Below are 14,696 nucleotides of genomic sequence, written 5' to 3' on the forward strand. Positions count from 1 at the left end.
ATATTTAAATGAAAAAAACAACTTCACTTTTCATTTATTATTTTCATTCCTACTATCCACAATTTATAAAAACAAAATTATTGTATCCAAATGCAAATCTAGAGCAGTACTTAAAAACATTACCAACAAACCAATTTTTCAGGAGTATGAATATCAAAATCGGACATTTCATGAAGTTTTAAGGAAGTAGATATATACGACATCCAGTATCCTCTCTGAGCCATAAGACATTTTGACAAAAAAAAAAACCAACCCTAAAATAACTTGAAAAGTGATAAATGGTTGTTTGTAAAACCATTGACACAGGTTATTTGGTTCACAGATTAGACTGTAAGTATAATTCCAGAAGGTGAATGATCAGGTTCTTTGTTTTATAGAATTCTGTGAACAAGGGTCTTAAATCAAGATTTTCCTTTCACTGCTTCCTTAATGTCTATGATGTACCTTCAATAATTTTGAGAGTCACTTTTCTCATCAAAAATGGGTTAGTAGGTACTTTTGTTTTATATTGTTATAATTCCACTGATAAATTGCAAATACTTGCATTTTTTTTTCCAAATTTGTTCCAACCATGATGATATGTTTAGTCATGGCACAGCAGCTCATATAATGGCTCTGAGTTGTTGTTTTTTTTCAAATTACAAATAATTAGTTCATAACTCCTGTCATCTCTTGACCGATTTGAGATCTAATTACAGTTTTACACTCAGGAGTTTAAATCCTTTTGATTGATGTCATTGGCCATAGCCAAGGTCTCATAAGTTAATTTACTCTAATCCTACCTAAAAGAATTTCAAGTGCTGTGACTGTTGAGGGTTCCCCTCTTGTTTAATATTGTAAACAATATTCAATAAATCCAATTGTGGTAGGTACTTAGGTTCAATTCTATGAAATTTGGATTATAGTCTGATGATTTGCCATGGTCAAGAAAGAGGAAAGGTCAAGAAGAAGACAGAAAGTGCATTTGTTTTCTTGTTGTTGTAGTGACATGGAAATGAAGCTTTAAGTCTGATATACAGGATCAACAGGTCACAAGAAAAGACATCAAACAGTCTACACTTGCCCCAGAAATGATACATGACCAGAACCATAAGCTTATTGTTGTTAATGACAATTACCCAAAACAGATAACATTCTATAATTACTGTATGCAATTTCAAAGCAGGTAAGACTAGACATAAAGTTGACACTAAACATGTTATGTATAACAGTTCCAGATTCTTAAGTAATATGAATACAAATACATTTGCAGTCCATTGTTATGCTCAGTAACCTGTAAAACAAACAGGAAAGGAAAAGGAAAAGGCATTTGTTTGTTTTGTAAAGTGATGTAATAGAAAGGAGAAATAACTTTTTTCCACAAGGCTGGTGTTTCTATAATTCTAGTAAATTTTATATGGAGGTTCTTCCTGTTGTGTAGTTTCATACAGCCTTTTTGAAATAGAGATATTTCAGTAGTATATTAGGACAGAGTATCTGGAAGGTTGCCACATTTAATAAATCTATGGCATAGTCTTCTGTTTGAAAAAAAAGACAGTATGTTTGAGAACTACAACCAAAATAATGCTTGTAGACAACTGTAAAGATCTATATAAAGTAGCATCTTTCATATTGGCAAAAGACTTCATGTTTTATGAAATATAAAACAGGTGTATTTGGTGAATTGTTTGTCAAGAAAAATGTATTAGTATTCTTAAAAATTATTTTATCAAATAATTCAGTGTTTTTTAAGAGAGTCAGAAACTTGAATCATCACTTATTATATCTCAAAATTCTTTATTTCTCTTTTCTTGCTACAGTAAGGTCTGTATGGAAGTAATCAGACGATTCACATTTTATTCTTTATTAACTATCAATCTCATCTTCTCGTCTACTTCATCCTCTAGGGTAACCAACTTTGTAAACAAAGAACCAAATGTAATAAAATGTGCATTTTACAAGCAATACCATTTATCACAATTACCAAGGAACTGTTACCTATAATATATATATATATGTATTGATCTCTTTTGTTTTATTTTTTCAACAGGTAGAAAGTTGTGCTTCTCTAGAAATTTCCTTTTTCATCAATACATTTGTGTCCATAGTTTTTGTCAGCTCATGCTTTTGCTTTATATATTTGTCTCAGACAACCAATAATATGGTTGTATAGGGTGTAAGTTATATCTTAACTAATGGCTAACTAACTGATCTTCCTGTCTTCACCATTTCAAGTTTAGGTGCTTGTTTTGTGTCTCATTTTGGCTAATCTTTCAAAGCTTGTTTTTGAGTAAAAATGATCACCGACATTAATGCTCCAACTTGTATTGATAGTTAAGGTTCATTTGATGAAAACTTAAGTCTAAGAATTATAATTAAACAGATTATGTTAAACATTTCATGCTAATAGCTTGATAAATCTATGTCACTTATGTGCTTTATGCTTCTCAGAAATAATGACAAGAGTTTGATAATCACATCTGACCGTATTAGCAGAAATAGTTTTCAGCTTCATATCAAATATGTTTCAACGTGAATGAAAATTGGAAGCAAAAAAGACATTTAAACAACAAAAAAAGAACACTGACTTACTTTCATTTCAAACCTAGTATCAGGCTTGTCCGTCCCATACATTTCCATGGCTTCTTCATATGTCAGCTGAGGAAAAGGCGTGGTTAATTTTCTTTCCTCTTCAGGCCACGAATATTGAAGGAGATCCTCAACTAAGGATTTAATCCATTCTGATGATGTGAAGGACATTTCAATGTCCACCTATTAGAGTTACTAATTATGTAAAGTTACTAGCAAAAAAAAACAAACATGTAGCAGTAATAGTGTTCTATGGAACAACCTCATTCATATATACATCTCACAAAAAGAGGCTTTAAGTAGTTTCTACTTAAAGGAAATAATAAAAAATACCAACATAAAGATTTCCAATTTTTTGATGTTACTGATTGCTTTCAACATGAAATTTTCATATTAAATTTAATATAATAAGAGAATATTTGTTAAAGGAATATATTCAAACTATTTTATAATCATTAAATGAAATTAGACTGGATATTTATATTATTTAAGGAAAAAAACAATAGATCACAGATGAAACTTTTGTTTTTGATCTTGTGGGAAAGGCATTTCTCTAAGTTATGTTCTCCAATATGAAACAAAAAATTCATTCTTTTTCACTTAAATAAGAAAAGATGATAAAAAAGTAATGCAAAATTCCATTCTAACATAATTAATTTTTTTGTTTGTTTGTTCACTGATAGATAAAACATAACATATATGGCACACAGAAACTTCAAAGGAAAAAACTGTGGTCTATACAAGTGTAAAAAAATTATTAAGATATATGTACCTGTGTAAATTCAGGTTGTCTGTCAGCTTTAGCCCCTTCATCACGATAACAACGAGCAATTTGAAAATATCGGTCTAGAGCCCCAACCATTAGTAGTTGTTTAAACTACTAAGTACAAAAGATAACAATTGGATATATTTAAGAACTTTATTTTTCCACAAGTTTAAATGGGATGTATTGAGCAACAAAAACAAATGTTATTGAATTCATCTTTAACTTAGATTTGCACTTCAGTAAATGACAAAACATAAAACTTTGGCCAAAAACTTTAGTTTTAACTAAATTCTATTTAAGAGTAGAATTTTTTTTTATATATAAACTTGGAAGTATCTATAAAACTTGGAATAAAACATTTTATTTACTCTAAAATTTGTATCAAAATGAAACACACAATTAACAACGAAAGGGATACATAACACTAATTATCCAACCCATTTAAAAGTACCAAATAAAGAGAATATTTGACTTAGACACAAACTTTACCTGTTGAGGGCTCTGTGTCAGAGAATAGAATTTCCCTGGTGAGTGAGTTGGAACAACAAATTCTTGTGCACCCTTTTAAAAAACAACAAAAAAAACGTTTTTCAACACCCACAAAACCTTTGTAAAAATCAATGTAACCACATGTATACAAACTCACATTTATGAAGAATAGACAAGTAGAGATATTTTTAAAGTAACATGTACCTGTCTTAAACTGTACCATTTATTTCTATATGAGCTTTTAAACCTTTATTCAAAAAACAAAATCTACACTAATAAAGAAAACAGACACTTAAAAAAACAACAATTATAGTTATATTAGCCTTGCCATAAAAAGCATTTGAGTGTGTGTGTAAATATACAAGTTCTTAATTCAAGTAAAAACAATATGTATGAGAGTGTTATGTTTATTAATTATTAATTATAGTGAATTGGTATAAGAATGAAACTTTCAAATATGCTGAAATAAATTAATGCACGAATGATTTGGTGGAAAATATCTAATAAATTGTAACGTCTTTGTAACATCTTTGTCACATACAGTTTTAAAGCTGTTAAGTTGAAAAGAAGAAATACATAAAAAAACTATATATACTCTTCAAAAAAAGAAACTCAAAAGGCAAAATATGAGACAAATTATTAACAAGTTTATTCTGGGTAGTTCTGTATGACATGTGTGAAACTTTGCACATTCACTGCTGAACATCCAAAATCTGCAAAGGCAAAGTCCACGCTCACTAGGTGAAGTTTAACATCACTCAATGTCAATAACTGCTTGGCATCTCCTGCCCATGGAAGCGATGAGATGACGAATCACATCCTGTAGAATGGCTGTCCACTCAGCCTGCAAAGCTGCTGCAAGCTGAGGTAGAGTCTGCGGTTCAGGTTGTCGCAGACGTCGGTCCAACTCGTCCCAAAGATGTTCGATGGGGTTTAAATCTGGTGATCTGGAGGGCCAGGGAAGAACGTTGATGTTGTGGTGTCTCAAAAAGACAGTGGTGAGTCGGGCTGTGTGAAGACGGGCGTTGTCATGTTGAAAAACATCGTTGGCGTTGCATATGGGGCCTAAGAATCTCGTCGATGTATCGTTGAGGCGCAAGATTCCCTCGAATGTGCAAAAGGTCTGTTCTGGCACTGTAGGCAATGGCAGCCCACATCATGACGCTGCCACCACCAAATTTGTCAACATCCTGCACACAGTTTGCTGCAAAACGTTCACCTCGGCGACAGTAAACACAGGTCCTTCCATCCTGCCTACGAAGCATAAAACATGATTCATCGCTGAAACTAACATGCCTCCATTGTCGATGAGGCCATACCCGATGTGCCCGAGTCCACTGCAGCCGTGCTTGACGATGGTGCTGGGTGAGGATAACGCCTCTGACTGGATGTTGAGGTTGGAATCCTGCATCTCATAGACGGTTGCATACAGTATGATCGAAAATCCTACACAGCCCTGGTATGGTTGAGGCAGTAGACATCGCAGTGGTGGTCCTATCCCGAAGGTGACATAACTGGATGTTGCGATCTTGTGTGGGCGTGGTCACACGAAGTGTGCCAGATCGTGGACGGTCACGAGTTGATCCATGTTGTTGGTGACGATTCCATAGCCTTGTGACGGTGCTTGGGTGGACATTCACAGCTCTGGTAACATCTGATCAAGATTCGCCTGCTTCCAAGCGACCAATGGCATTGTTGCGTTGTGCTTCAGTCAGTCTTGGCGTAACTGTATTGCGTGTTGGTGGCTTAACACTGAGCTATGGAAACCGAGAACCCGTCACTTTTTATAGGGATTTTGCACATATTGCACTTGCAGAACATGCAGATCTCTCAAACAAATTTATTGGACACGCATGCATTTTGGTGAAAAATCCGATGTTTTCCTCCGTTTTCAAAGTGCACAACTTTTATTGTCATTTTGGTCTGACAATCAGTGCCTTAACACATGTAACATCACATACTCTGAGCTTGTAACGTTATTTCATATATTTCTCTTTAAAATAACAAAAATATCCCTTTTGCGTTTCTTGTTTTGAAGAGTATATATCAATATATCATCCCTATAAATTTATATACATTAACTTGTCATGTAATTTCATGCATATTTAAAAAAACAAAATAATATTTTCACAAATTCTTGAGTACTTAATTTTTGATCAAATAACTGATCTTTATAATTACTTAATACATGTGCGTAAGTATGGAACATAGGTACATGCAAGTAACTGTAACAATCTCCATACATAATGTACATTTCATTTGTTAATAAAACCTTCATTAAATATTTTAAACTTTTTAAGTTGCCTTTATTTGGTTTTGATCTTTGCTAACTTTATTTTCAGACAATAATACATTGATTTTTTATGACCCTAACTACCTTAAGTGATGGCAGTGTAAAATGCCATACTAGATATTTATAATTTTTAATAAAAAATATTTTAATTTAAACATATACACGAAGTCTAAAAGAAGAGATTACTAATGCATCATAAGAATATTATAAAAGATAAAATAACAAACTTACTCCTGGTGTTCTCCTGAACAACGTAGGTGTTTCAATGTCCACAAAACCTTTGTAAAAATCAACATAACCGCATGTATACAAATTCACATTTATGAAGAATAGACAAGTGGATATATTTTTAAAGTAACATGTACCTGTCTTAAATTGTACCATTTATTTCTCTTTAAGAGCTTATGATCAGTGTGAGTATTTAGTGACAAAGAGAAGAATCAAAAACACAAATGTAACTCACCTTACTCGAGACTTATAGCTTGTCTCTTGTGCACATACTGCTTCAATCATTTAATTGTGCAGTTTCAGTTTTATCGGTGTACCCATCCATATATATTACACTAAACAAAATTTAGAAATCTTGAAAGGCTTGTAAGAAATATTTGGTGAGGAAATCTCAATAGTGCATATATAATATTGTGGACTTTGATTATATTATCTGAACATATACAATATGTGGTGATATCAAACAAAACTGAATATGGTGATATCCTTATTTAGAGTTCATGGAACAATTTTCACAGTTACATATGTTAAATTTTCAACTGATAGCAAAATTGTAACTAATAATAAAAAAGTGTAATAACCCTACAGTTACTCTGTCTTGTTTATTTTTTTGAATTTCGAGCAAAGCTACACGAGGGATATCTGCGCTAGCCGTCCCTAATTTAGCAATGTAAGACTAGAGGGAAGGCAGCTGGTCATCACCATTCACTGCCAACTCTTGGGCTACTCTTTTACCAATGAATAGTGAGATTGACTGTCACACTATAATGCCCCACAGGGAAAGGGCAAGCATGTTTGGTGCAACAGGGACTCGAACCCAAAGCCCTTAGATTATGAGTTGAACACCTTAACCCACCTGGCCATGCCGGGCCGTTACTCTGTCTTCATACATTCAGTTATAAAATATGTGAAACACTGAATAATGAAGCTATTTTCATTTGAAGTGAAAGCAAAGATATGTGGTTTTTAAAGCATGCAGGCTTAACTGGGAAAAGCCATGTAACCACTTAGTAAACCCACAATTCAAGATCTCAGTTTCTTATTTTTTCAGAAAAATTTTGATTTCATAGGATGGTGTGCTACCATTAAAATATATGTAAATATCATATTTGTATATTTCATGTTATTTACCAAACTAGTTTATTAGTGGAATTTTCTAATGGGTTTCACGAGTGTTTTATAGCAAAGCCATATTGGGCTTTGTGCTGTGTCCATCAAGGGGAATTGAACCCCTGATTTTAGAGTTGTAAATCCCCAGAATTACCTCTGTTCCACCAGGGAACCAATTGGTTACATTGAACTAATCAAAATCTGTGATAATTAGAAACACTAATTTTGATTAACTGATTATTTTCATCAATCATGGTGTCAATCAATGAAGCTGAACCACAATGAATAACATAAAATACTAATATTGTTTACTTGAATATTTTCATGAAACTAAAAAATTTAATTAATTGCTCAGTTTTAGTTATTTTTCTTAAAACGTTTTTGGTGGGATATCATAAGGTGCAAAAATTATCAAATAAAAATTAAATAACATATACCTAAAATTTGCTTTCACTGATATATATTATAAGTATTAATTAATTTAAACACACCATGGTGTTTACATAAAAATTCTCTCATCTTCATTACAATACTGGATCTAAGTCTTAGGTTTTTCTGGAGGTTAGAAGTCCTCAGATCTAGGTATCTGTATTGGAGCCTCAATGATTCTTTCACCTGGAATTATGAGGACAATGAGTGACATCACTAACATTTTCTTTATCTGGTTTTCTACTGTTTCATCAACATATCTAATAACTAAGTTGTCTATCAGTCAATTTGTCTGGTCAATATTTTACTTAGTTGGATGATATTAATATCACTTTCTTCTATTAAATACCTTGCATTAATTTACCAGATAAATGAGTTCTAAAGGAATTTCTTAACCCAAGAATTGTTGATGAGCTCTATAAGGACTCATTCAGTTTCTAAATATGTTCTCAACTATTTATACATCATATTGCTTTTAGATCCATGACTCTTTCAATTACAAGGTCCCGAATAACATAAAAGAGTCTTGTTAAAGAAACAAAATAAAAAAATAACATCAATATTGTAATTAACCTAATTAATTACAGTTGAGGTCCTTTTGACATTTCATATAATATACAAGTACTTTAATCCTGTTATTTTGTCAATTCTTTACAATGAATTTGTAACAACCAAAAACACACAGTTACTTAATCATCAGTCTTTAATATGGTACAGTATGCAGTCCACTGTATATGACTGTATAAAATCAAAAATTAATTTATGGGTTAACACAGTATACAAAATATTTCACCAATCACTAACAAAATTAATAAACTTCAAGAAATTTATATTAGAAAAATACATGCAGCAAGTTTTATTAAAGAAACAAAAACTACAATGGGTAGCTGTAGGAGACACATTCAACTGCTTTCATAACATTTACAACTAAAAGTCAAGCTGAAAAAAGTTTGTACAAACCCAATCTACCTTCCAGTTTTTGACATTTCTATAAAATGAAACTGAGGTATCGGTAAGGCTTCAAATAAGTGGTCTGTCTGTGCACATGTGCTCCAAACCTTAAAAATGAGGACTGAATCTTTCCATGTGCAGGAAATATAAACTTCTGTTTCAAACTGGCAATGTTTTTGTATTTTACTTTTCTGTAATTGCCGTATTTTACTTAGGTGCTTCAAGTAACAAAAGACTATAAAATCAGAATTTCTTGGTTTATTGTGTAACATCATGGACAATGCTGGTAATCAAGCAGAGAAGGTTCTTCAGGTTTTAAAGAAACTACACAAGTTTATTAAGAAGTGGTTAAAATATCTGTAATGACTGGTGTCCAGCAAACCTTTTTTTTTAATACATTGGGCTACTTGCTACGTACACTGAAGGAAATTGAGCCCCTGATTTTAGTGCTGAAACATTCCTAGACTCCCTGCTGTTCCAGCGAGGGGGAAGCAGCAAAGGTCAAAATGACATAAGATGAACAAACCATGAAAATTTACCTGATATAATTTTGTCTGAAAACATGACTCCTGAATAGAAGTAACAGATACCTATGGATAAAGGGCTATCAAAACTAAGCTAGTGTCAATGTAAAACACATTGAAAAGTATTCATACTGGTGTTTCATTAAGTAAAAAATAATTAACCATTTCAATATTATGAGGAAACTGTTGAATTCATGGAAAGTTTAAGAGTAAAAGTAGGTGTACTGTATCACACTGATTTGACTTGAGGATTCACAATAAACATACAATACCTTGCAAAAGTATTCACCCCTCTAACAATAATGTTACGTTTTGATGAAAAACAAAGTAAACAGTGTTTTTATTAAAACTTCTAACAATCAAACTCTACACTGTTATACGAGAAGGAGACTGAATGCCAGCAAAACCTTCAGATGATATATAAATTGAAATTGCTGATTGCATATGTATTTAGACCCCTATGTCAGTACTTAATAGAAGCACTTTTAGCAGCAATTACTGCTGTAAGTCTTTTTGGATAGGTCTCTACCAACTTTGCAAAATGGAATGATGTAATTTTTTATCATTCTTCCTGTCAAAATTGCTACAATTTTGACAAGTTCATTTTGGAATGCTGATAGACTGCAATCTTCAAGTCTTGCCATAAATTTTTTATTGGATTCAAGTAAGGACTCTGATTGGGACACTCCAGGAAATTCACTTTCTTCTTTTGAAACTAATTCAGTGTGGCTTTTATTGAAATCAGAATTTTTAGCCCAGTTTTAGATTCTTGGTTGACTCAAGATGGTTTTCCTCTAAGATTTGCCTGTACTTTGTATTATCCATCTTCTCCTCAATCCTAGCAAGCTTCCTAGTTCTGGCTGATCAGAAGCATCCTCAACAAATGATGCCATCACCATAATGTTTGACAGTTAGGACAGTGTTGATTGAGTGATGTGCTGTGTTAGGCTTGCTCTAGATGTAATGCTTTTAATTTAAACCAAACACTCAATTTTGTCTCTTCTGACAACAAAAATTCTGCCACATGTTTTTGCATAATTTTTTGCAAACTTATTTGAGATTTAAAATGATTCCTTTTTAGTAATGGTTTCTCTCTTATCACATGCCCATACAGGCCAGCTCTCAACAAGAACCAGGATATTGTCAATGTATGAACATTGACTCCCATCTCAGATATGGAACTTTGCAAATCTTTCAAAGTCACTATTGGCTTTGTAGTGGCATACCTAACCAGTTTCTTGAATATGAATGGAAAAGCAAGTTTGTTATGGTGTGATCTGATGGTGTACAACTAAATATAAAGCGAAGCAACAGCCTACTTCAGAACTCACTCTCCAGTGTCTGCATTTTCAATGATTTCTGATCTGCAATCATGACATATGGGCCATCATGAAATAAAACCTCCATGAGAAAGAGGTTCTTGCTACAGGAGACTACAAAGATAAATTAAATGCTCCATTTTTTGGTTGTCTCTACCTATAGACTTGGACAGAAAGTTGGAAGTTCTTGAACACCCTTTATAAAATGCAAATAAAGCCTGAATTTCACATCTTGCTGAAGAATTTAAAAAATGATACTATGAATCTCTGAAGTCTTGTGACGTTTTTGAAATTTCCAACCCATCTACTTAACACACAAAAAAGAGTCACAATGTTTGACTTTACTCCTGCAGTCAGTTAGTGGCTTTAAAGTACAATTCAACATTTCAATGCACACATACAAGACACACCTTCATTTAATTAAAAACAAGTACTTGGAACTTGATGTTAGCTCTCACTCAATGAGCAATGAATTTGATGATGATGAAAATCTGAATATATAATTACTAATAATTGAACCATGCTTGCAAATAATTTTTTCAATAATATTTCATTTTTGTAATTTTTTAACACTTACTGATACATTCATAATGTAAAAACATTAAATATTAGTGAAATAACGTGGCAATTTTATCTAATGCAAAACTTAGTTTTGTTTGTACATGTGTTTATTGGAGGAAGTGATCTAAGAGAAAAAAAGACACAGATTGAGTAGGAGGTAAGTATTAGAGAAAATAATTATTCTTTTCCAGCAGGGTACATGGCTGACAGAATTTGTGGAAACATAGCTAACTATGACTCTTTCATTTATATACAATGCTAGCCTACTTTGAGTAAAAATACTATTTGTTTATTTTATGTTAACATGTGGCTTTGTTCAATACAGTCCAAAATAATTCAGGTATTCCATACATGAGAACTGTTCTCTTTTTAATTTTAATAAATAGTTAAGAGTCACTCATCCTATGATCTGTACTTCTACGTTAAAACTCTAAGCAACTTCTTAGTACCTTTAGGCTTGGTTTCGTTTGTTTTGAATTTTGCTCAAAGTTACATGAGGGCTATCTGCACTAGCTGTCCATAATTTAGCAGTGTAAGACCAGAGAAAAGGCAAATGGTCATCAACATCCACAACCAACTCTTGAGCTACTCTTTAATCAATGAATAGTGAGATTCACTGTGACATTATAATGCCCCCACAGCTGAAAGGGCAATCATGTTTGATGTGATGGAGATGCAAACCCATGACCCTAAGATCACAAGCTAAATGTCTTAACCACCTGGCCACGCTGAGCCAGTACCTTTAGAGATATGTTTAAGGCATTTTAAATTATACAAATTAGAAGCAAGTCCTATGAATAAAGTAAATTTGTATTAAATCAAAATAATAATTACATTTCCAAGAAAAAAAAATCATTTGCTTAATGGTTGACCTTTAAGCCTCATTTTAGAGCAATGTATACATATGCAAGAGTAATTGAAATATGTTCATTAATTAATTTTTTCAGCTGTTTGTATTTTTGTACATATATGCTGCTCCTCAAGAAATGAGAAGCTGAAATGTTAATTAAATAATTACAAAGTTTCTTCCTTATTTGTAGGCATATTATGTGAGAAAAACTGCATGTTTTTTTACCCAAAATTCCAGTGGATAAGAAACACTATTTTTGGACACCTCTCATTATACATTCAGAATGGCCAATTTCAGAGGAATGTGGAAAAAAAACATGGCAGTCTTGAAGGATTTTAACATAAATATCAAGCTTACTGATCTTTGTTTGTTTTGTTCATTTTGAATTTTCATGCAAAACTACACAAAGGTTATCTGTGCTAGCAATCCCTAATTTAGCAGTGTGAGACTAGAGAAAAGGCAGCTAGTCATCACCACCCACTGCCAATTCTTGGGCTCCTCCTTTACCAACAAATAGTGTGTTTAACTGTCACATTATAATGTCCCATGGCTGAAATGGCAAGCATGTTTATTGTGACAGGGAATCAAACCTGTGACCCTCATATTATGAGTTGAGCTCTCTAACTACCTGGCTATGTTGGGTCTATTGATCTTCAATAATTTCACCTGAATTCAACATTTAAAACTGCGAGACATAATAACAGGTCATATTTCGACTTACAGCAATCAGGTAGTTACCTTCTGAAAATCTCGTATGTTAAAAGGAAGAGTTGGTTTACTCTTTCCCAGAACATCGGCAGTTTCTACCACAACTTCTATTTCTCCAGTGGCCATTTTCTAATTTATTATTCAAAAAAAAAAGTTATAATTATAAAAATATTCAAAAAGTTCAAATATAAAATCAAAATGTTTCAATCCATTCACAAGACTAAGATAAACAATGTTAAAATGGTCGTTACTCTTTTAGACTTGATATTTTGTTCCATGTGGAAATAACGAATAGTTATACTTCGGTTCCATATTTCAAAAAGGCAAATTTTGAAGTGATAAAAGAATTATCTGTTGTAGAATGGGTAACTGAATTAATTAGAGATATTGATTAAATGTGGAAAAATTGTAAAAAGTACATTTCTAAACATTCTAAAAATAAAGAATAGGTGCAAGTAAAAAAACAAAAGTCATGCAGGATAAAATCTGAAGAAAACATTATAAACTTAATAAGTTTATACTGACTACTATAATAGAAAACTGAGCATTATACAGGACTAAAAATTGAGTAAGTGAGAAATTAGAAAACCATAACTATATAAACAAAAAACAAAAAGGTTGGTTGTAATGTAAAAATTAACATTAAAGATATTAAGGGTAAATAGGATGTTATTATGGGTACAGGACCTTTAACCCTTTTGGCGCAGTTGGCAACCCCAGTTGACTTGAAGGCTCAGTGCAGCAGGCGAGCTTCGTCGACAAGATGAAAACAACATACCCCTTGGCTAATTATCATAACCACAAAGACTATCAATGGGCTGCTGCACAAATTGTATACAATTTATAATACATCATTGTGCTTTACATGTCCCTTCTTCGTTGTGTATCAGGGTGTCTTCCTTTATTCTTATGTATTGAATTTAACATATATAGTATTGGGTACAATCACTGACAATTTCAGGGACTTTTGCTGAGTTATTGCCGAGATATCATGCTTTTAGTACTGATACCATAATTAGTTGAAGTATCAAAAGATATATATTCAGCACCATGCCAAACATTAAAATTTTTTATTCAGTGCCAATAGGGTTAAAGGATGATACATGCTAGCTGATACCTGATAATTATTGGGTGGGTAAGTTATTAAATTCTACATTTTCATTCAATTTTCACTAATCATGATTTAAATATCCTGAACAGTTGCTATATTACTAAGTACTATATTAATTTTGAGTTTATTATGATAAAACTGGGAAATTTAAAGATTGATACATCTTCAGGATCAGATAACATTTCTCCAAGGATTTTGAAGAATGTTTGTTTGTTTGTTTTTAAGAGCAAAGCCACATTGAACTACCTGCTGTGTTCAACACAGAGAAATGGACTCCATGCTTTAGTGTTGTAAGCCTGTAATCTTACAGCTATCCAGTTTGGGGACTTTGAAGGAGGTTAAGGATTGAATATGTGAGCCACTTGCAATTACTTTTTGTAAGTCTTTAAATATCAGGAAGGTACCAGGATTGAAAATTAGCTAATGTTAGCCCTCTTTTGAAGAAAGATGATAAAAATTGCCCAAGTAATTAATTATAGACCAATTAATCACACACCAGTTGTGGGAAAAAGTTTTGAAAGTTTGATATTTTGATTAAAGATATTTTGAAAAGTCACTTAACAAAGATAAGAAATTTGCTGGAGAGCCAGTAAGATTTCACTCAGGGAAAATCTTGCTTAAATAATCTGTTGACATTCTTTGCAGAGGTTACTGCTTATGTAGATGAGAGTACATATGTGAATTTGGCAAATATCTGTATTTTAAGAAAGTATATAATGAAATGACACAAAACTTTTGTTGGGGGAGTTTTACCTATTGAATACAAAACTATTTAGTTTAAGAAAGCTA

General features: G+C 32.5%; 1 protein-coding gene across 3 annotated transcripts in view; it reads right to left on the reverse strand.

Moving 5' to 3' along the window:
• Positions 1 to 14,696, reverse strand: part of AspRS-m (aspartyl-tRNA synthetase, mitochondrial) — a 29,711-nt gene that overhangs the window by 9,298 nt on the left and 5,717 nt on the right. For all 3 annotated transcript variants that reach the window (XM_076486300.1, XM_076486312.1, XM_076486308.1), the window contains exons 4-9: positions 12,827 to 12,925; positions 7,946 to 8,069; positions 6,348 to 6,394; positions 3,824 to 3,895; positions 3,341 to 3,445; positions 2,572 to 2,751 (exon numbers count right to left, since the gene is read on the reverse strand). In XM_076486300.1, coding sequence (XP_076342415.1) covers positions 2,572 to 2,751; positions 3,341 to 3,445; positions 3,824 to 3,895; positions 6,348 to 6,394; positions 7,946 to 8,069; positions 12,827 to 12,925 — 627 coding nt within the window. The remainder of the gene's footprint in view (positions 1 to 2,571; positions 2,752 to 3,340; positions 3,446 to 3,823; positions 3,896 to 6,347; positions 6,395 to 7,945; positions 8,070 to 12,826; positions 12,926 to 14,696) is intronic.

The sequence above is a fragment of the Tachypleus tridentatus genome, chromosome 2 (assembly GCF_004210375.1).
Source record: "Tachypleus tridentatus isolate NWPU-2018 chromosome 2, ASM421037v1, whole genome shotgun sequence".
In the NCBI taxonomy this organism is placed as follows: Eukaryota; Metazoa; Arthropoda; class Merostomata; order Xiphosura; family Limulidae; genus Tachypleus; species Tachypleus tridentatus.